The sequence below is a fragment of the Dasypus novemcinctus genome, chromosome 5 (assembly GCF_030445035.2).
Source record: "Dasypus novemcinctus isolate mDasNov1 chromosome 5, mDasNov1.1.hap2, whole genome shotgun sequence".
Taxonomy (NCBI): domain Eukaryota; kingdom Metazoa; phylum Chordata; class Mammalia; order Cingulata; family Dasypodidae; genus Dasypus; species Dasypus novemcinctus.
In genome coordinates this window covers 28,394,170-28,415,956 of record NC_080677.1, presented here as the reverse complement: position 1 = coordinate 28,415,956, position 21,787 = coordinate 28,394,170, and the positions used below count along the sequence as shown (strand labels likewise).

Here is a 21,787-nt window from a genome sequence, read left to right as displayed (position 1 = left end):
CAGCAGAGGAGAGACACCACCAGGCCTGGCGGTCACAACCCAAATAGCAGCCCCAGAGGCCCGTCCTCACCAACTGGAGAAACACCAATGTTCGCCCCGCCTCTGGGTTCTGGCATTTCTTCCGGCTGCATGGGTCTAGGCTTACCCACACACGAGACCTCACCAGGCAGGCCCAGGAACGAGAGACTAGTCAGCTAATCCTAAAATTGTACCCAGGGGTGGGACAGAGGGGGCTCTAGCTCTCTCTCCCCAGCCACCAGCATACAGCATCCCACTGAGCGTGGCTGAGGACCCAAAGCCCGCCAACTTATACATCAAATGGGTCCCTGGCGCCAATGAATCAGTGATTCTTGACCCAGGTGTAACCTAAATAAGATTCTCATCCAGTGGCCTCCTGAGTATCATCAAATTGAACCTGCACGGCTAATTGTCCTGTATCCCAACCTGACAGACATGCTCTTCTAAGATAAGAGGAGAGATTGCAAAGAGGGCCTACAAAAAAAAAATAACACCCAATTGGCCTAGAAAACAAATCATATTCTTCCTGTGGAGGGAAGGGCAGGGGGCTACGTGGGAAAACTCAGTTAAAGCCTCTGCTAGGTGCGTCCGAGATGACCCGCTAAAAGTCATGGAGCTCCCTGACAACAACCACTTTCATAAAACCTCTGGGCATAGCCTAACTAGAACTGCCCAATGCATTTAAAAGCCCATGATAAAGTGTCTCATTCTTTATGGATTGCTACTGGGGGTGGGGGGTGGATACCCATCCCGGTGGGCTGCCGGCAACCTCATCGCTGGAAAGGACTTTGCCTCTGGTCGAATCCACCACCAGAGTTGGAGCACCAGGCTTACACCGTAGCCTGCAGCCCTCGGACTTAGACTTGGAATTAAACCCCACAGAGACTGCCAACTCCCCGCAGCAGGTCCTGGCAGTGCCTAAAAGCCACCCCTCCCCAAGTGCCAACTGCTCTGATGGCTAAGGAGACAGACCAGCATGGCCTGTCACGAATCAGCAACAAAGAGCGAGTCCGATACGATTTGCACAACATGCAACGGCAGATACACATGACGAGTGATGTCTCTCCCACCTTGGTTAAAATGTGTAACTGCGCCCAAGCCCTCACTATCTTCAGGCCTGCCGGGGCCTTCCCTCTCGGAGACGCCCCGCTATCTGGGGGGACCGGCTCCATCGGGCCTTCTGTTCTGGGTGGTCAGGCTGCCGAAAGCAACGTACCATGGAGAACTCTGACAGTCGCTGCCTCGGCCCGGTGGTCATTGTCAACAACCGCAGCAGCGACGCCACGTTGATAGCGAGCACCTGTGACAGGATGTGCCGCGCCTGGCGCTTCACCAGTGTGCTCTTCCTCCCCAGAGTGCACGACCCCAGGCCCCATTGTGAAGTGTCTCTTCCTTCCCCCTCCCATAGTGTACTATTTGGAAGGAAATCATTATGCACATTCCATACTTAAGGAGCGCGGAGTTCTGCTCCACTTCCTTGAGGGCAGAGTGTTTCTATAGATCCTTTGGAAATCTTCTGCACAGGAGAGATGTCTACTCCCTCCTATTTGTTAATATGTGTTTATTCAGTCATTTATTTATATCAGTATGGGCTCATGAATGTATGTTTTATACTTGGAGTTATAATTCAATACTACTTACTTGTGTTGCTCATGTGCTCCAGGTTTGGTCACTGAAAGCTATTTCAGGGATACCATTTATCTCTTTGACGTATCCCCATCATTGTGCATTTTTCTTAAGGGCTTCATTTAATTCTTTCTGAGTTTTCTTCATGAATTTTGAAACTTTGCTGTTAGGTACATACACATCTAGGATTGTTAGGTCCTCTTGATGAACTGTTGCCTTCATCATTATGAAATGTCCCTCTTTCTGCCTGATTCCTTGTTCTGGAGTCTACTTTGTGTGGTATGATATTGAGAGTGACTAAAGCTTTTTTTTTTCCTTCTTCTTTTTTTTTTTTTTTTGTTACTATTTGCATGACATGCCCGCTACCATCCTTTAACTTTTAACCTATCTGTGTTTTCATAGAGAGAGTGGGTTTCTTATAGACATCGTATATAGCTGGATCTTTCACTCTGATGATCTCTTCAATTGGGGTAATTAGAGCATTTACGTTTAATTTTTTCATGGATGTTGTTGGGTTTACCTTTACCATTTTGCTATTTGCTCTTTATTTTTAAAGATTTATTTTATTTATTTTTCTTCCACCCCCCCATCGGCCCACATTTTCCATTCTCTGTGCCTGCTCGCTGTGTGTTCTTCTGTGTCTGCTTGTGTTCTCATTAGGCGGCTCTGGGAAACGACCCTGGGACCTTCTGGAGTGGGAGGGAGGCGATTACTCTCTTGCACCACCTCAGCTCCCTGTTCTGCTATGTCTTCTGATTTTCTCTCCTATGTGTCTCTTGTTGCATCATCTTGCTGTGCCAGTTCTCAGCATCGGCCAACACTCCTGTTCAGGGCAGCTCTCCCACACTGGGAGTCATTCCCACATAGGGCAGCACTCCTGCTCAAGGCGGTACACCATGTGGGCCGGCACTCTGCGTGGGCCAGCACTCTGTGTGGGCCAGCTGGCCCTCAACAGGAGGCCCTGGGCATCGAACCCTGGACCTCCTAGATGGTAGACAGGACCCCAATTGGTTGAGCCACATCAGTTTCCCTGTCCCATTTGCTCCTTATTTCTTCTTTCATGCTTTACTTCCTTCTTTTTGGATTAATCAGTTTTTATGTGATTTCATTTTATCTCCATTATTCACTAATTATTCATATCTCTGATTTATTTTTAGTGGGAACACATGTGTTTCCAATATACATCTTTAATTTATTCCAGTACCTTCAAAATATAACTCACTTCATAGAGAATAAGAACTTTGCAACTTTATGCTTCTATTTTCCTCCTCTGATTCTTTTTGTCACCATTGTCCTAACAGTAACTTCTCCATGTTACAAACCCCATGATACATTGCTTTATTTTAAAGTGATCAATTATTTTTGAACATAAAAATTAATATATATATATATTCATTTTCTTATTCACAATTTCCAGCATTTTTCATTCCTTAGTGTAGTTCCTTTTGGTTTGATAAACTTCCTTTAGCACCACTTGTAAGGAAGTTCTACTGGCAATGATTTCTCTTATTTTGTTTGATTGAAAAAGCTTTGCTTTTGCCTGTATTTTCACTAAAGAGTTTCTTTTTCTTTTTTTCAGTATCTCGAAGTTGTGCATCCATTCTCTTCTGGCTTGCATAGTTTTTGAGAAGAAGTTGGCTTTATTTCTTATCTTTTTTTTTCTCTGTACACAATGTGTCACTTCCCTTTTGTTGCTGATAAGATTTTCACTTTATCACTGTTTTTCAGTAGTTCAATTATTTTGAGTCTTGGAATGGTTTTCTTTACATTTATTCTATTTCCTGTTCACTGAACTACTTGGATTTTTTTTTTCTTTCTTTTTCGGAACTTCAATTGTATGTATGTCAGACCCCCTGATATTTTCCCAGAAGTAACATGCTTTGTTCTTTATTTTTTTTGTCAGCTTTTTTTCCCCTCTCTCTCTTTCTTTCAGGATAGTTTTTGTTTTGAGATCTTCAAGCTCATTGCTCTTTCTTCTGCAATGTCTAATCTTCTTTTCATCCCAGCTAGTGTATACTTTCCATTTCAAATATCGTATTTTTCATTTTCATAAATTGCATTTGGATTTTTTTAATAACTTCCATTTCTCTCCTCATATGGTCATGTCTTACTCTTCCTCCTTAAATATATGGAGCATATTTATGATAACCATTTTAATATCCTTGTTTGCTATTTCCATCATTTTTGTCACATCTGGGTTTGTTTTTATTGATATATTTTTCTTCTGGTTATGGGTCATATTTTCCTGCTTCTTTGAATGCCTGGAAATTTTTTATTTGGTGTCAGGTATAATTTTACATTGTGGGTTGGTGGATTTTGTTTTATTCATTTAAGCAGTGTTGGATTTTTTTTCCTGGAATGTTTTGGATCCTGCTGAGATTTTCTTTTAAGGTTTATTAGGGTGGGTCCTGAGTAGCCTTATCCAAGGGCTAATTTAGTACCACTACTAAGTATACTGTTTTGAGGATTCTATCCCATGCTTTTCTTGTTACAAGATCTTTCCACTTGGGTTGGTCAGAGTACAAATTATTTCCAGCAGTTTTAAGAGCTGCTCTATCTACTCCACTCCAGTCATTCTTTCTCTAGCCTTGATTAGTATCTTTTCACACATTCTAAGATAGATACTCAGCCAAAGGCTGCAGGTCCCAGCTTGTTTGTTTTTCATTGTCTAAAAACCCAATGCTTTGTATATTTTGTTTGCTTTTGTTGTTAAGGCAAGAGGGTAAAATAGTCCCTGTTATTCCATCATAGCTGGAGGCATAAATTCCACAAAATATATATTTTTGAAACCTTTCCATGTTCACACACGTAGATTTAGTTCATTTCTTTTAACTGCCCTAAAGGATTCCATTGCATAACTGTATCGCATTTTGTTTAGCTATACCCTTATTATTGGACATTTGTGTTGTTTCTAGATTTTTACAACTATTATAAACAATACTTCTACCTGCGACAAATGTCCAAAAATGGTATTTCTGGTAGATTAGGCTCATTTTTAGATTCAATAGGAAGCATCAAATTGCCTTCCAAAATGGCAGTACCGATGCTCACGTCCATCTGCATAATGTGGAAGTGCACATTTCCCCACATTATCCTCCAAACGTCATGTCATCAGACATTAAAATTTCAGACACTGTGATAGGTGAAAAGGATACCTCATTAATTTTTTCAGTTTTTTGTTTTTCTGAGTATGAATAAGATTGAGCAATTCTTGATCTGTTTACTGTCCTTGTGTTTTACTTCTTTTCTGAATTGTCTGTTTTATTCTTTGCTCATTTTCCTATTGGATTATTTTACTCTTTATTGTTGATTTGTAGATATTCTTTATCTGTTTTTGATACTGCGTTTTTGTTTGTCAATATTTGTTCTAAATATTTCTCTCTGTGAATAGCTGACTTTAGTTTTTGTATGTAATGCCTTTTCTTGTACATACATTTTTAAACATTGGTGTCGTCAACCTTATTAATCTTTCCTGTATGTTCTTTTACATAAGAGAGTCTCCTTTACTCTAAAGTCATAAAATAAATATTATTTGGAATAATCTTATTATTTTGTTCCTTTATAGTTAGAATTTTAAACCTTCTAGAATTTATATGTGTACATGTGAGCTGGAGGTCTAATCTTATTTTTCCATACAAAGAATCAAGTGTTCTTGCTTTATTTCTTGGTAGTCCGTCCTTGCTACATGCTACCGTCATGGCTGCTCACTGAGAGCTAGCCTTATTTATCACATCAATCCTACAAGTGAAGTTATAGTATCATCTCCATTTTGCAGAAGGGGAAACCGAGGCCACGAAAGGTTAAATAACTTGCCCAAGTTCACACAGATAGAAAGCAGTGGGGACAGAATTTGAACCTGCACGATAGAGAGCTAGAAATGGGAGTCCAGTTTGACTGGGCTCTTCAGAAAGAACGATGGGCCTGGAAGAAGCGCTGGGAACACCAACCTTGGGATCAGGGTTTCTCAACCTTGACACTATTGAGGTCTGAGGCTGGATAATTTTTCACCTGGTTGTGGGTGGTGGGGGACCAGTCCTGTGCGTTGGAGGCCAGCATTCCTGGCTTCTGCCCAGCCCATAGCTGCACCACCTCGTCACCCCCGCCCCCAGTCATGACAATGAAAATGTCTCTAGACATCGCTAGACGTCCCTTAAGGGCAAAACGGCCCCTCCTTACGAACCTCCAACTTAGGTAATAATAACTATTATTAAGTATATGTATCACTATCAATTAATCATCATCATGAATGCTAATGATGTGGACACTCATTATCGATGGTGGTTAATGATAAAATTTACCCCTGGGCTGTTGCCCATTTGGAGCGGAGGGATGGAAGGTTGCAACTTTCTCTTTAAGCTTTACCTTCTCAGCCTTCTGCTTCACCTTGAAAACGTGCTGCCTGTGTAGTGGCGGTAAACACACGGAAACATTTGCGCAAGGGGAGGGGGTGCTGGGGCTTGGGGGTTGTTCTCGTTTTATATTCAAGATATACTGGTTTAACGTTTAACGTCGGCAATGAATAAATATGAAAAAATAAAACCCTGCTGATGTAAAAACGATTCCAGATCCAGATGTGGCGGGGGCGAGGAGCCTTGCATCATTCACGACGCCGGGCAGACTGTAAACACGCCTGGTGACACCACATCCAGCCCCGCAACCTCCGGGCATGGGGATCTGCACACAATCCTCAGGACTTTCAGGGATTGGGGCCCTCAGGGCCCTCAAAGATACAATTTGCTGTCAAATTCCAGCCTGCTCTGCAAGACCCAAGTTAAAACTCCACCTTTAGCCTGGCCAGTTGGGACCCCACATTTGTCCAAAACTGTCATAAAAATGACCAGCCAATGCATGTTCAGAGTATTTTTTTGTGGCTGTCTGAGTCCTCTCACTGTTACTGCTGATAACAGTTGGGGTGCCCCAGAGGGCCCCCATTCAGGATAGCCTGGCTTTGCGAATGCCCTCCAGGCTCCCCATCAGTCTCCCCTCTCTCTGCCACCAGGAGGGGCTCTGGAGAGGCTTTGACAGGCCCCCATGTGAAGCCCAGAAGCTGGAGACCTGCAGATTTCACCTCCCCTTCCAAGCCGGTGTCCCTGTGAGGTTCTGTCCACTTTACACCTTCTTGGCTGGCCCATGCTGGTGCTCGGTGCTCCTGTACCCCTCCCCACTCCCCAGCTACGCTCATTCTTACGCCCAGTCCCCTTGGATGGACGCCCACCCCACCCGCACGCTGCTGCATCCCACAGCTCTGAGCTCACTCTGCAGGCCTGTGCATGAGGCTGGGATCAGCAGCCGACCTGGGAGCCCCCCAGGGGCTTTCTCGGAGCTCCCTCTTCACTGAGGGCCCTTCGACAGGGCTGAAGGGGGAGGGGGTGTCCCTCCACCGTGAGGGCAGGAGATGGCTGGGCTCAGGGAGGAAAACGGTAAAGGATATTGAACAGCTGGGGCAAGGTGGCTTCCCGTGGACGTCACCTTCCTTGCCGTCGGGACAGACACACGGGCAGACTTACAGACAACGGAAGGGGGTGGAGGTGGAGAACCGGCCGGCGGGGCTGGGAACTGCCTGCTGCAATCCTGGTGAATATGCAGCCGGGCCTGGCTCCTGCTTATGTGAACAGCTGTCTGAGAAAGGGAGGCAGAGGGTGGTGGTGGCATCAGGGACAGGGGACGTGTGGGAGGGAGGAGGGCCACTGCGGCCGAGCGCCCGGCATGGACAGCCGAACGTGGGGCGCCTGCATCCTCTGCTTGCTCAGCCCAGTACCAATCGTGAGTAGCCAGCTCAGACCCTCCGCCTGGCCTGTGGGTGCCAGCTCTGGAAGCGCGGGACTGCGCAGAGCCCAGCGGGGCCCGAGGGAGACCCCACGGGCCCTAGTCCACGCAGGAGTCTCGGCCAGCAGCCTCCCTCCTTCCCGTCCCCAAGCCATCAGCTCCACTTCTGGGCAGCTCTGACCAGCCAAATGTCCTCCCTTGCGCTGAGCTGAGCTCGCCTCCCTCTTCCCTCTCCCAGGGCCTGCTGGTGGCGTTGGGGACCACAGACACCTGTCGGTCCCCACCAGGGTGTCTCGGAATTGGGGAGACGAAGCCAGTCCTCACCTCAAATCTGCTCTTTCTCTAAGCTATGCACCCCCCAATTCCTACATACACTCTTCTGATAAGATTTCCAGACCCCTCCCTGTCCCCAGCACCCCTGGAGCCACACTCGGAGTGGTTAGTTTCCTTTGAGGATTCTGGTCCTGGGACTGAGTGGGGCCGGAGCAGTGGCCGGGGAAGCCACCGCTGGCCTCGGCTTTTGGGGGGTTCTTCTTTCATGGCACAGCCTGGATCTGGAGCAGCTTTCAGCTGCCAGATCTTGCTCCACGGCCTAGAGGGCTGAGGATCGGGACACCAGGACCAGGATCCTTTCCTGAACGTGCTGTTATTTCCCAGCTTGTTTTCCAGCCTGTGGCTGCACACGACAGCAGGGACAGGGAAGGGAAGCGCTGGCTCGCAGGGAGCTCTTTGCGGCCCAGACTGAAGTCTCTTTCTCCCTCCGCCTGAGCTCCCTGGCTCTGGGGGGCCTGGCACGGCATCCTGTCCCCTTGCTGTCCCTGGCCCTGGGGGCACCGGCTTCAGGCTTGAGCCCTGGCACAGGGGAAACCAGCTGTGTGACCCGGGACAAGCTCCTCATCCTTGCTGAGCTTTGTCTCTTTTGTAAAAAGGGAACATCGCATCTGCTTGTGGGATGTGGTGCCGCGGGTGGGAGCTGATTTGTGAAGGGCTGGGCTGAGGGTGCGAGCCCCTCCCTCTACCGCCCTCTCCGTCTAGGGGGAAGGAAGCCGCCCCCTCTCTGCGCGCCCGATGGCAATAGCCCTGTGCTCAGGAGAGGGAGCCGAGCCCCGGTGGCCATCCCCCAGCGTGGGTGCAGGGAGGCTGCGGGGTCACAGGGGCTCCAGCACCAGCGCCCCCGGGAGTGTCGGGAGTCGGAAGCCTCCCAGGAGTGGCGCAGCCCTCCCACCCCTCCCTGGGACCACACTCCCTGGCCCATCAGGTGGGCTTCCCGGCAGCCTCCGCTGGGAGGAAGCTTGGGCATGCTCAGCCACACCCTTGGTGTGAGGGTCTCTGCCCGGGACCCCCTTTTCTCTGGCCTCAGTGGCTCCCCAGGCAGGCCTGGTGGTCCCAGGGAGGGGTGGGGCCAGTCAGCGAGCCGGAGGAAGGACACAGGGAGATGGCACTCTCTGGACACCGCAGGGTCACAATTAGGCTGCTGGTGAGAAAGGCCCAAACGGGGCTCTCTCGGCCTCTCTACTGTCCCCTGCTCCTGTGCCCCTGTGCTCAGGAGCAGGGAGGTGAGACGGGCTCTGCGCTCGATGGGCCTGCGGTCCCGGAGCCCTGGAGAAGAAGCCAAGGTCAGCGCCTGGGGCACCAGCCCAAACAGAGCCCGGCAGCCTGGGCAGAGCGCAGCACGCGCAGCCCGAGGCCCTGCAGGGCTAAGCAGGAGCATTGGGGCGAGCACTGAGCCCCAAGCTGGGTTTTGGGAGTGGGCTCAGCAGGTTGGGGCGGGCAGGGTCCTCCCCTGCAGGGCCTGGGCTGGGAGGGGCGGGCCCACTTCCCAGGCTGGGTCTCCGCGCTCTCCCGTAGCCCACTGGCCTGCGGCGGGTCCCCGGGGCACTCGGGTGGTCAACTGCACGATAGCAGAGCGCAGGCCCAAGGCACCCGTGTGTGCAGTTTACACGGCATTGATCCCAGTGGGCAGGAGAGCAGCACAGGTGGCGTCAAGCGGGGAGGGAGGATGAGCGGTTGCCTCGGCCACCCCTATGGGATCTCCGGAGGAATTTTGTTATCTGTGCCTCAGATTTGCTTCCACGAGTTGAAGAGGAGAAGCATTTGTCCATAGCCCCCATACCCCCTTGTCCAAGGGTGATCCCGCGGGCTTTAGCTCCCCACACTCTGGGTTGTGCCTCAGGAGAGCAGAGTGGGTTCCCGTGGATGTCCCATGTCACATCAGAGGAGGCTAGGGCAGGAGGCGAGAGGTGCGTGGCGTGTTGTCTAATGGCATGGCCATCAAGCCGACAGACTCCACCTGGACTGGACACTGCAGCCTTTGCTGGAATAAGAGGGGGACCCAGAGCATTTAGGAAGGCTGTACGTGTCTTCAGCACAGTTATCAATCCCCTCGCGTTTCCATCCACTTACCTATCATTCATCCATCCACCCCCTCATCCGTCCATTTGTCCAGACATCCATCCAACACATCTAGTGTGTGCTGTGAGCCAGGCCCTGGGCCCTTGTCGGGGGCCCAGGAAAGAATCAGGCTCCGTCTCTGGCCTCAGGTCATTTGGAGGGAGCACCCAGGTAGAGTGCCCCATGTGCTGAGCTCATCCCGTCCTCTCTTTTCTGCAGGTATTGGGCCTCGCACCCCCAGAATGTGACTTCATCCTGCAGCTGAGAGAGGATGAGCATGCGTGCCTGCAAGCGGCGGACGGGCCACCCAACTCCACCCCGGGTATGGGGCTGGCGGGAGAGCGGGCTTCCCAGACGCTTCGCCTCCTCCAGCCCCACCTCGCGGGATGCGGGTGAGCCTTGCCCCTGGGTGAGTGTCTGTGGCTCCCGTCTCTCTGTCCAGGCTGTCCTCGGACCTGGGACGGGCTGCTGTGCTGGCCAGTGGCAGGCTCTGGCGAGTGGGTCACCCTCCCCTGCCCAGACTTCTTCTCTCACTTCAGCCCAGAGCCAGGTGAGGGGTCCTGGGTGTGGCGCTTGGAGGGGGTGGTTTCACCTGGAGGTGGCAGAGCAGGACGGAGCCGTCCTGGCTTTGGGGGCGGGCAGGCCTGGATTTCAATCCCAACGTTCAGTCTTCCGGTGTGACCACATGCCAAGTCAGTCCACCTCTCCTTGGCTTCCTTACCTGTGAACTGGGGAGGAGAGTGTTTCCTTCCAGGGAGTGAGGATTCGTGGGTGGACCCCGGCACTGAGAAACGTTCTCTGATGTTGCAGGGCAGGCTGGGGGAGGGCAGTGCCAGCTGCCTCGGCTGGCTCGCCGGAGGGGCGAGGGTCTGCTCACCTGCCTGGCCTGGGAGTCTGGGATGGACACCTTCTCCAGGGGCAGTGAGGACCTCCCGCCTTCCCCCTGCCCTTAGGTGCAGGGGCCTGGCTCATTACTGTCTGCCCCACCAACTCCTCTGCTGTCAGTTTAAGAGAATGAGTCTCTCCATAAAGTCAGAAGGAGGGGGCCCTGGAGGGTGGGCCAGGCAGGCTGGACCTGGACCCCAGGCCTCCCCGGAGGGGCCCCCAGAGGGGCTGTCTGTGCGGATCCTGCCAGGATCACTCAATGGCCCTTGGTTCCCAGCATCTTTTTTGAGGAACAGAAGGAGTTGTAACCAGAGAGACTCTTGCTTCCCCACCTCTGATTGCCTTCCAGGGGCTGTGAAACGGGATTGTACCATCACAGGCTGGTCTGAGCCCTTCCCGCCTTACCCTGTGGCCTGCCCTGTGCCCCTGGAGCTGCTGGCCGAGGAGGTAAGAGGCTCCTGGCATCTGGGAGGAAGGGCCACCAAGGATGTGAGTATGGGTGGTGGACTGCACAACTGTAGGGCTGCCATTCCCACTGTAGCCATCAGGCTGGAATAGTAGTTACAGCGGGTTTCCAGAAGGTGGCGGTACAGTGTCTGGAGGAGAGGGGTCCTTTGCCAGTTTGCTCCATGGCTATACACGGGCCAGTTGCGTGGGGGCAGAGGGCAGGCAGAAGGAGGGGCGAGAGGGTGCTGACCTCAGTCTCCTTGCCTTGCCCTCTCTGTGCCCAGGCCCCGGCTCAGCGAGTCTTGAAGGGGCTGCGAGGGAAACCGGGGTCTCGGCAGCCCTGAGCGTGTGCCTGCCCCTCTCGGCCTGGGGCTCCGTGCACGTGGCTGTGGTGTGGGTTGCATGCAGGAAATCCAGGCCCAGAAGGGACCCCAGAGAGCCTCCAAGTCCAGCCAGCAGCCCCCCTCCCACTTGTGAACTGAGGAGGGCCTGGGCAAGGTGCTCACGTCCTGTTTCCCGCCCCTCAGCCCTGAAGGGCTGTTTCCCAGATGAACAGACTGAGGCAGCGAGGGGCCCCGGGGAGCCGCGTCCCAGCGGGCACTGGGCCCCCCCCCCCCGGTCGGCCCCCTCAGTCCCTGGCTTCCGGGACTTCCACGATCCTAACATTGGGCACGGCAAGAGCTTCTCCGCCTGCCTATGGCTGTCCCCAGATGATTCCCTTATCTGGGGACACCGTGTTCCCAAACCGGGAGCCTGCCGCTGTCAATAAACAAGCCCAATTTCCCCTGAGCGCTTGTCAATCCCCAGGGGGGGGACGTTTCTCCTTGCACTTCCGCCACCTCCGGAGTGGCCCTGAGCTGTGAGCATCCCGCTTCCCCCCCACCCCCAGCAGGTCAGCAGGGAGGCAGGCTGTCACCGAGAGCGTCTGTGCCGGAGGGAGCTTTCCCTGGGCTCGGCTTCGTTTGGGGTGGAATCGGAGAGCCTCCACCTGCCTGACTGCCTTTCCTGCAAGGACCAGGGCTGAGACCCTCTTCTCTCTCCACCCTCCCCAGAAATCTTACTTCTCCACAGTGAAGATCGTCTACACCGTGGGCCACAGCGTCTCTATCGCAGCCCTCTTCATCGCCATTGCCCTCCTGGTCGCGCTCAGGTTTGCGGCATCCTCATCACCTGCTCGAGAACCTTCACTGGCTCCCTACTGCCCAGAGACCACATCTGATTCCGTGTCTGGATGCTCAAGAGTTTCCCAGACCCCGGCACCATGTCCATTTCTCTTTCCCTTCCCTTTCCCCAACATGTAGACTCACCTTTCCACACTCCAGAACTCACAGCCACCTGCTTGCCGCCGCTCAGGCTGTTTGGGTTTGCTTGGACTGCCCGCCGCCTTTCTTCTCAGGGTACTTTTATGTACCAGAGTTCACAGCCCAGCTCCCACCTGCTGCTGGGAACCCGCTTGCCCGCTCCGCGGAGCCTCTGTGGTTGACTGTTCTAACCCGCTCGCCACCACCTCCTTAAGGCCTGCAGCCTCGAGTCCCAGCCCCGCGCTCCAGTGCTCTGCCAAACCGGCCTGCGCCGCTCCCTGCACCGCAGGATGAGCCTTGTCTCCCGCTTATCCAGGGGCTCCCGTGGACAGGACCCTGTCAATTGCACCTCTGCTCCCCCACACTCAGCTCCCCGACCACGAGGCCTGTTTCCTCCTCTACCTGCCTCCACGAGTCTGAGCGCAGGGCAGCGGTGGGCCAGCTCGGGGGCGCAGAGCCTCAAGCCCGGGCCAGCTCGGTTCAGGTCACCTCCCAGCCCTGCTCAGCAACGTCCCCAGCCCCGGGCCCTGCGATCAGCGCACCGGAAGCCCTTCTCCCCCCTTACCCCCTGTTCCTCATCAACCTGTCCTCTCCTCCAGGAGACTCCACTGCCCCCGGAACTACATCCACGTCCAGCTCTTCTCCACCTTCATCCTCAAGGCGGGAGCCGTGTTCCTGAAGGATGCCGCCCTCTTCCATGGCGACAACACTGACCACTGCAGCTTCTCCACCGTAACGGGCTGGCTGCGGGCGCGGGGCAGGGGAGTGGGTTGAAAACCTAGGAGCGCGGCCCCAGCCCGCCCCACCCTGAGGGCTGGCCCCCGGGCGGTGGCACGGCAGGTTCCGCGGTCTTCTCCCATTGTCCCGGGTCCCTCCATTCCACGCCACTGCCGTGCCCCCTTCCCCCTGCCTGCTCTCCAGCCCATACTCCACACCACTGCCGCCCCCTTCTCCCTGCCTGCTCTCCAGTCCGCTCTCCACACCACAGTCACCTGCAGGTCGACACCATTTCTCACTCCTCCCAGTCTTTTCATCTCATCCCACTCACTTGTGTCCTCGGCTAGGGCCGAGGGTCCTTGCCTGGGTCCCTTCCATGAGAGGGCCCCAGGGGACCGAGGTCCAGATTTCAGTCCTTCCAGGCGGGGGCAGCCGAGCTGGGGGAAGAACAGTGGGCTTCAGGGAGGAGGTGGCTTTGGAGCTGGGGAGGAGGACACTTCAGGTGGAACACTCAGGCAGATGAACCAGGGGCATGTCCAGAAGCTAAAAGACTAGTGGGAAGGGGGTGGGGGGTTAGAGAAGACTGAAAAAAGGGAAGCTGGGCAGAGGGAGGAGGCCTAGTACTAGCAGGCCCTCTAAAAAGGCCATGGAAAGGGATGGAGAGATGAATGGATAAACCAAAACACGACCTCCCTGAATCAGAGATTAATTAAAGAATTAATAATACACTGAGAACGTAACATATGCCAGGCAGTGCACTAAATGCCTGACATATATTATCTCCTTAACCTTCTAAACAACCTGAAGAAGAAAGCCTGCCTGTAGTCCCATTTTATAGATGAAGGGCCCCGGGGCCCAGAGAGCCCGGAACTGGCCAGGCCTCCTGGCTGGGTCGTCTGAGCCGAGAGGCGGGAGCCAGTGAATGATGCATGGGTACAGACGCGTGTGTTTGCAGGGCTGAGTCACGCACGAGTACATGTTCCATATTCACGGCACGAGGGACTGACCGAGCTCAGGAAGGACGGGGCGAAAGGGTGAAGCATAGCAGCTCTTGCACAGGATCCCCCCTCAATCCTTAGGCCGAGGCCGTGAGAGAGGATGGGAAGCCTCTTTCATGGATGGGAAGCTAAGGCACAGGGAGGGCGGCACAGCTGGTAGAAGCTGCACCCAGGCGGTCTGGACCCCAAATCTGGGCTACCACTTCCGCTGGGGGTCAGCCCGAGGAGTCAGGGGGCCTGCAGGTTTGGGGCCGGGGGAGGTGGGGGCAGCTTGGGGTGGGAGCTCCCATGGGTGCCCCAGCTCTGAGTCGCCCAGGCCTTGGGCCCCAGGTTCTGTGCAAAGTCGCCGTGGCCACCGCGCATTTCGCCACCATGACCAACTTCAGCTGGCTGTCGGCAGAGGCCGTCTACCTGACCTGCCTCTTGGCTTCCACGTCGCCCGGAGCCAGGAGGCCCTTCTGGTGGCTGGTTCTGGCTGGCTGGGGTGAGGCCGGAGGGCGGGGGCTGGGCATGGGAGTGCAGGGAGAGGGCTGGGAAGACCCTGGGGGCTCATGCCTAGGTCCTGTCTCCCCTCGGATGGTGACCCTGAGACCAGAGAGGGGCAGGGACTTGTCCGCAGCCACACAGCAGGCAGCCCGGGGCGCTGCGGCCGTGCTCCCCCCGGCGCTGCCTCGCGGGGCTCCGGGTGGGAGGCGGGGCGGGTCTCGGGCGCCGGCGGGGCTGTCCTCACCCGTGCCTCCCCTGTGGCCCCCACAGGCTTTCCCCTGCTCTTCACTGGCACGTGGGTGGGTTGCAAGTTGGCTTTCGAGGACGTTGCGTGAGTCTGAGCCACCTCGTTGCACCCTCGCTGGTCCGCCGGGGGCAGGGGGCGTGGAGGGACAGGGAGACAAACTCAGGGGCTCACCGCGCTGGGTGCTGGCCTCAGGGATCTCCCAGGCTTGGGGGGCGGGGGTGGGTGGGAGGGAGGCTGTTAGTGCACTGCACAGCCCAGGTGTGAGCCAGGGAGGCTCAGAGGAGGCGGAAGGGGTGCCAGTGGGTGCCTCGTGGCATTGGGGCCAGCAGCGAGGCAGGACGCAGACTGATTCTGGAGAAGTCCACCCATGCTAGGGGCTTCTCCAGCACCGCACACCTTGGGAAGGGGACCTAAGGGGCTGAGAGGGGAGATACGGCCAGAGGAGTGGGGTGAGGCTGACAAGCCCAAAGCCAGAGAGAGGACAAAGGGTCCCGGGAGGCCGGTGGGTAGAGAAGAGAGGAGGGTGGTGGGTTACCGCAGCAATGGGACTTGGACCAACAGTGGGCGCCGGGTGTCTGCTCCCCAGGTGCTGGGACCTAGACGACAGCGCCCCCTCCTGGTGGATCATCAAGGGACCCATCGTCCTCTCTGTCGGGGTCAGTGCCTGGGACCAGCGCCCTTTGCTCTCTTCGCTCACCCTCCTGGGGTCCTCTGAGTTGCCCTGCATGGCGGGAACACGGCTCCTGGCCGGCGGTCAGGACAGCTGGGCTGCCGCCCGGCTCGGCGCCTGAGCCCCTGAGGCCCGCGACCCCACGGCGCTTGTCTCCCCCGCACTCGGGCCCCTTCCAGCTCGGAAGCCCTGGTCTCAGGTCCTGTCCTACCGCAGCCAGCCTGGGTAGGGGGTAGGCAGGGCCCTGTGGTTGAGCACCTGCCATCTGCACCCACACTCAAAACGGAGGCAGCAAGCCCTGGTTTGCGCGGCTTCGGTGAACGTGTGAATTTTTCCTGATTTGGCAACTGTGCAAAGTGAGGGCACCTGCTTTGTACCAGTAAAGACCATGGGGGGGGGGGGGTGGTGGCAGGAGGCAGGATGCCACGGCCTGAACCCTCTACCCTTGTTCCAATACTGGAGGGGGAGGGATGAACCCAGAACCCCTCCCCTACTCTCCAAGGCTCACAGGTAGACCCCACAGCCTCCAGGCTACAAGTTCTGGAGCAGTAGTCTGTATGACCATCTGTCTGCCCATCCCCATGTCTCAAGGACTTGGGGTCTCTAGTCCCCAAAGGGGTTGGGGACCCGGAGCCCTCCTGACCCTTGACCTCCCCCTTCTTGCACCTCTGTTTTTAGGTGAACTTTGGCCTTTTTCTCAATATTATCCGCATTCTGCTGAGGAAACTGGAGCCGGCACAGGGCAGCCGCCACACCCAGTCTCAGTACTGGTACCTCGTGTGTGTGCTGGGTGGGCTGCTGGGACGGCAGCTGGGGGGCAGCCAGTGCAGTTCGTTTCATCTGGCGGATGAGCCTGACCCAGACAGAAAGGAGATCTGGACCCTGCCGTCCAGGAGATCCCAACATGGGGCTCCAAACCGCCTGTTACATGGCAAATAGTCTGCTGAGTGCCAGGATCAAGTGCTACAGAGCCTAGGGGAAAAGAGACCCTTTCTAGATGGGGGAGGCGGGATATTGGGGAAGATTTCCTGGAGGCGGTGGTCTTTGAATTGGACTTCGAAAGATACCTAAGACTGAGACTGGATTAATTCGGGACAGGAGCATCTGGCAGAGGGAACAGTGGGATCCAGAGTCCAGAAGGAAGGAAACCCCCGGTGTGCGCGGGGAGGGCGGGGCTCTCCAGGGTGCTGGTACTTAGGGCAGGTGGGGAGAAGGGCCGGCGGGCAGGGGCGCGTGGTGGGCTCCAGCCACGGGGAGTTCCTCGTACCAGCCTTGGGAGCGCAGGGTTTGTCCTCTTGTTCAGGCGTCTCTCCAAGTCCACGCTTCTCCTCATCCCATTGTTTGGAATTCACTACATCATCTTCAACTTCCTGCCTGACAGCGCGGGCCTGGGCATCCGCCTGCCCCTGGAGCTGGGACTGGGCTCCTTCCAGGTAAGAGCATGGAGGCACCCCTTCCCCCAGAGCCCTGGGAAGGAGGGAGGTGCTTGTACCCACAGGTCTTGGTTGTCTTCAGAGTCGGGCGAGAGCCTTCCATCCTTCAGATAAACTTCCTATTTGTCTGTCCACCTTCCATCCTTCCTCCGTCCACCCACCCCTCCACCCCTCCGTCTGTCTGGGCATCTATCCATCATGTATCCTTCAATCTATTCGACACTTACTGAACACCTGTTATGTGCCAGCTTCTGAGCTCCTTACTGGGGGATGCTGAAGTAAACGTAGAAATGGGGCCAATGGTGTGGCCCTGCCAGGCTTGCTATGATAATTACATGAGACGGTAGGCCTGGCACATAGTAAGTGATGAATGCAACTAGGCCCCATTTTCATGCAGACCTGGCCCAAGCCACACGTGGGAGTGAGTAGGGGGCAGTAGTAGAATAACTGGACTCCTTGAGGCCAGACCAGAGGCTCTGATGGGGGTCCATTCTCTTTGGTCCCACAGGGCTTCATCGTTGCCATCCTGTACTGCTTCCTCAACCAAGAGGTGTGTGACTCTTCAGGCTATCCTGTACTCAAGTACCCGTTCCCCCTTCACCAGTCCTAAGGCCCTGTCCCTCCTGCCCAGGCTCTCTGATCCCAGCTCAGGCCAAATCTTGACTCCTGCAAGCCTTTGGGGGAGAGTCTGTCCTGAGCTCCTGGATCACGCTGAGCCTGAATACTCCTTGTAAATATCTTTTATTCATCCCTCATCTAGGCTGGGCCAAATGGTGCTCTCCATTCACCAAGGGGTGGAGGAGACATTTCAGGAATCAGGAGAGGGATACAGGAGTGGGACAAAGGGATCTGCCAATTCTGTGTTCCTGAAATTAAACACAAGAGAGTGGGGGGGATGGAGTAAGCAAGTATGGGGAGAACAAGTCAGAGCGGATGGAGACAGAGGTACAGAAAGTTCAGAAGCAGACATCCAGGGACCTAGGAAAAAAGAATCAGAAGGAGGAACAGGGAGGAAAATCGTGAGCAGAGCCCGGAAAACTGAGAGAGAGCAGCTAGAAGAGGGAGACGCCCAGCGCAGACGGACCAGGCAGAAGGGAGTGCCTAAGAGCAGGGAGGCACCAGGGCCCATGTGGAAACACGACAATGAGAGACAGCCGAGGAGCCAGTTCAAACACCCCACCGGAGGGCACTGTGCACTCTTCCTGTAGGACAGCCTGGCACTGAGGGGAGAGGCGGGAGAACTTAGCTCCGGGCACCAGACCTGCCCCCTGTGAGCGGCCAGGGTCCGGGGCTCCCTCTGGTGGACTCGTCGTGGGCGCTGCACTCTGCCTGCTGCGGCTGCCCACTTCCCAGCTGGGGACCACGGGCCGCCCCCTCTCCCCGCCCCCTTCTCAGTCCCTGGTTGGCTCCCTCCTCTCTAACTCTCCTCTTTTCCGCCACTGCAGCTCTCTGTGCCTCACACAGCCTTGTCTGGTGGGGTGGGGTGTCTGGGTGTCGTGGGCCCTGAGGGTCCTGGGAACGGCAGGAACAGCCCTGGCTGAGGCTGCTGGGGCCTGGAAAAGAGCTTTGCACAGAGTTGAGAAGGGATCTGTCAGGCAGCAGCGTTGGGGACCAGATGGTTACACGCCCCCAGTAACACAGAGCTTACTACCTCCCAAGAGAGGATTTTCTGTTGTTGAGCTTCTGTGGGGAAGCTTGTCTTTATGTTGAACAGCAACCAGTCCCCTTTCACTTTTCAGCGCAGTCCCAGTTCTGCTCTGCTTTTCTTTTGGTTACTCTCAGTTCCCTCACCTGCAGCCATCTGGCAAAATGCTAGTGGCAGAGTTCGGAGCCCTTTCAGGTTTCCAATGGCCACATCTCAGCTCACACGTTGGGGTTGGGGACTGAACACCCGAGCAGGGTGATGGTCTAAGTCATGCAAGACACAGTGCCTGGCCAGGAATTCAAGAGAGCACCCATAAAAATCTTTAACTGGACTAGACAAAGGCAGTGCTAAAAGGTAGAGAAAGGAGCTAAGGGGATGGCCAGAAGCATCCACAGGAAGGAGGAGGTGGTATCCTCCAGAGGCGGTACTTAGCAGCGGTTGTGGCCAACCTTGACTTCTCCAGCGCTGGGAGCCTGGTCTCTGTTCCTTTTATGTGGCCTCTCCTGCCCTGGCACTCCCACTGGGGTTAACTAGAGAAGCCGCAGTGGGACCTTCCTAACATCCTCTCCCTTGTCATTGGAGGTGAGGACAGAGATCTCCCAGAGGTGGCATGGCCATGACCCTGAGCTTCTGCCAGCCCGGAGGACCTGTATCAAGTGGATGATGCCCTCTGGTTCGGGGTCAAAGGTGCTGACATCTGTATGCTAGGATCCCACATCAAACACCTGGAGTCCGCACCTGAACTCGGCAGCTACCCTCCTGGCGAGCAAAAGGAAGCAGCACTCCGAGAGCCCTGAGGCCGTTCCCTACACAAGCTGCTGCCCAGCCCTGGTCAGGCAGCCCTGGGCCATCGTCCCTCCTCCTAGAGCTTGGAGCTCTCACCCAAGTCCTGGGAAGCTGATAGACATGGAAATGAATAGATGGGTGTTGGGGTGAATTAATGTGCCTTCGAAGGGGACAGGGTCTACATCTTTTGTTTGGACCCCAGGTGCAGGTGTATTTCTTATATTCCTCAGATCGTGCTACCTTATTGTGTGCACCCCAGTTTGGACGCGTTCTTGGCTTGGTCTGCATTCTGGTGGCTCTGGACCTATTGTGAGCAAGATCTCTTTAAGATGGCAATTTCGGTTAAATTGTGGTGCCACTGAATCCAGATTCCTGGAGTGCTGCACATGCAGAGAGAAAGTCAGGGAGAGCGAAGGCGTGTGCAGCAGCCAGAAGCCGTATATCCAGGGGACCCAGCACTGCCCTGTGATGGAAAACCAAAAAACCCCCAAGACTCAGCAGCCTGCAGGTACCAAACCCCGGCAGGAAGCAAGCCTTCTGACCTCTGACCAATAACTACCTGTTGTTAAGTCAACTCATTGTATGACATTTGTTTTAGCGGCTAGGAAATGAAAACAATTACCATCTTTTGTGCAAGGATCCTCTCTATGTTTTTAAAGCTCATTCGCTTTCATCCCACCCCCACTCCATTCCCCTCCCCCATCCAAATGTGTTTGCTGTGAATATTTGTTACTGTGGGTTCTCACAAAATATGTAGTGTCTTGTGTGTGTGTTCTTTAAATGTAAATAAATGCTGTTGTTTACGCGCCTCATCCTGTTTCTAACGTTTTGTTCTCAGCACCGTGTTTTGGGGATCCACCCGCGCTGGAGAGGGTACATCTGGTCTGTTGGTTCTGCCGGCTCTGGGGTACCCCGTGAGGATGTTGTCGCCCACATTTCCATCCAGTCGTCCTGAGCCCAGCTCCCTCTCCCCCACCCCTGGTGAACAGCGCTTGCCAGTCCCGTTGTAGCCCTCTGTGAGCCTTTTTCAGGGACACATATTCAGGAGTAAACACGCCGGGTCATTAGTTATGTCTCTTCTTAACTTGACTAAGTAGCGCCAGATCGCTCTCCAGAACGACTGCAAAATCTATACTCCCACCAGCAGCTCGCGAGGTTCCTAAATCCTGAGCACCGCCAACATTTGGCGCTATCCAGCTTTTTAATGTTTGCAAGTCAAATGGGTGTAATAAGTGACATTTCATTGTTGTTTTAGTTTGCATTTCTCTGATAACCAGTGAGTGTGAGCATCACTTCCCGAGCTTGTTAGCCTTTTTGGGGTTGCTCTTCTAGAAAGTGTTGAGAAATTCCTTTTCCCTTTTTCTCTGGAGTGGAGATTGCGCAACCCTACAGCTTCCTCTGTCCTCTCCATTGGGCATCCACCTGTGCCGCTAGCCTGCTGCCCTCCACCCAAGGGGCTCCCTTAGATTAAAAGATCATCACCATCCAGCCCCTCCCCATCCCCAACCCTCGCAGGAGGCAGGAGAATAAAACCTGGGCGCTGTCCGTAAGGAGCCATCGGCTGAGGGGGTAGGGGGAAGATTTCAGCACAGAGAGCACACAGAAACGGATAGCGTGCAGGTCGGAATTAAATCTCCCCGCTTCCTTGTCTATCCACAGCTGATCCGTCCTGGGGAGCTCGGCTCCATCCCCACCCCACCTCCAGGCGGCCTTCCTTCGCTCTCCCAGTCTGCCATGCCGTTCTTCCTCTTTCCTCCACTGCCCTAAGAGTCCAAATCTGCCCCTCCCGCCCCTGCCCACCCGATCTGGTCCCAGGCACCATTTCCCCTGTCCTGGCCCTAGCTTGGGTTCCTCTGCCCCTTTCTGCATGAAGGATCCAGCTCGTCTCTTCCACTGCCCCGGGCCAGGTTTCCTTTCATAGGCACTGGGAACAGAGGGGACAGGCACCCCTCGGCAGTGCTGGCGCATACAGGTGTGTGCCTGGTGGAGGAGGCGATGGGCATCTTCCCCCTTGCAGCCCTGAGGGATCCAGTAAGAGGAGACCCGGCCGTAGGAGACCCAAGCTGGCCACGCTGCCCAGCGGGCCAGACAAATGTGAAGGTGTCGCCTCGGTCCGAAAACCCCATCGTGCAGCCCTTGCTCTAGTCTCAGGTCATAGAAACAATTCCTACTCCTTGCAGGGCATTTAGGAGGTATAGGAGGATTTCAAAAAGAAAATCAGCTGTAATCTCATCAGCCAAAGAAAATTACCCTGATAATTATGTAGGTTTCTTGAAAATTTTTTGTCATTTTCTAAACATCTTGAGATTACACTGTATATAAATTTGTACTTCTTTTTTAAATTAAAAAAATATGCTTACAGAAAGAACAT

The 21,787-nt window shown here is 54.7% G+C and overlaps 1 protein-coding gene across 1 annotated transcript; it reads left to right on the top strand.

Annotated features, from left to right (window-relative positions):
• Nucleotides 1-1,235: 1,235 nt before the first annotated feature.
• Nucleotides 1,236-20,221, top strand: GHRHR (growth hormone releasing hormone receptor). The gene is made up of 15 exons (XM_012523192.2): nt 1,236-1,353; nt 8,446-8,539; nt 8,957-9,026; nt 10,021-10,123; nt 10,244-10,351; nt 11,036-11,133; nt 12,186-12,283; nt 13,034-13,166; nt 14,480-14,633; nt 14,906-14,966; nt 15,469-15,538; nt 16,231-16,322; nt 16,856-16,985; nt 17,494-17,535; nt 19,213-20,221. The coding sequence occupies exons 1-15, from the start codon at nt 1,236-1,238 to the stop codon at nt 19,336-19,338; spliced, it is 1,497 nt and encodes a 498-aa protein (XP_012378646.2). The 3' UTR covers nt 19,339-20,221.
• Nucleotides 20,222-21,787: the final 1,566 nt, after the last annotated feature.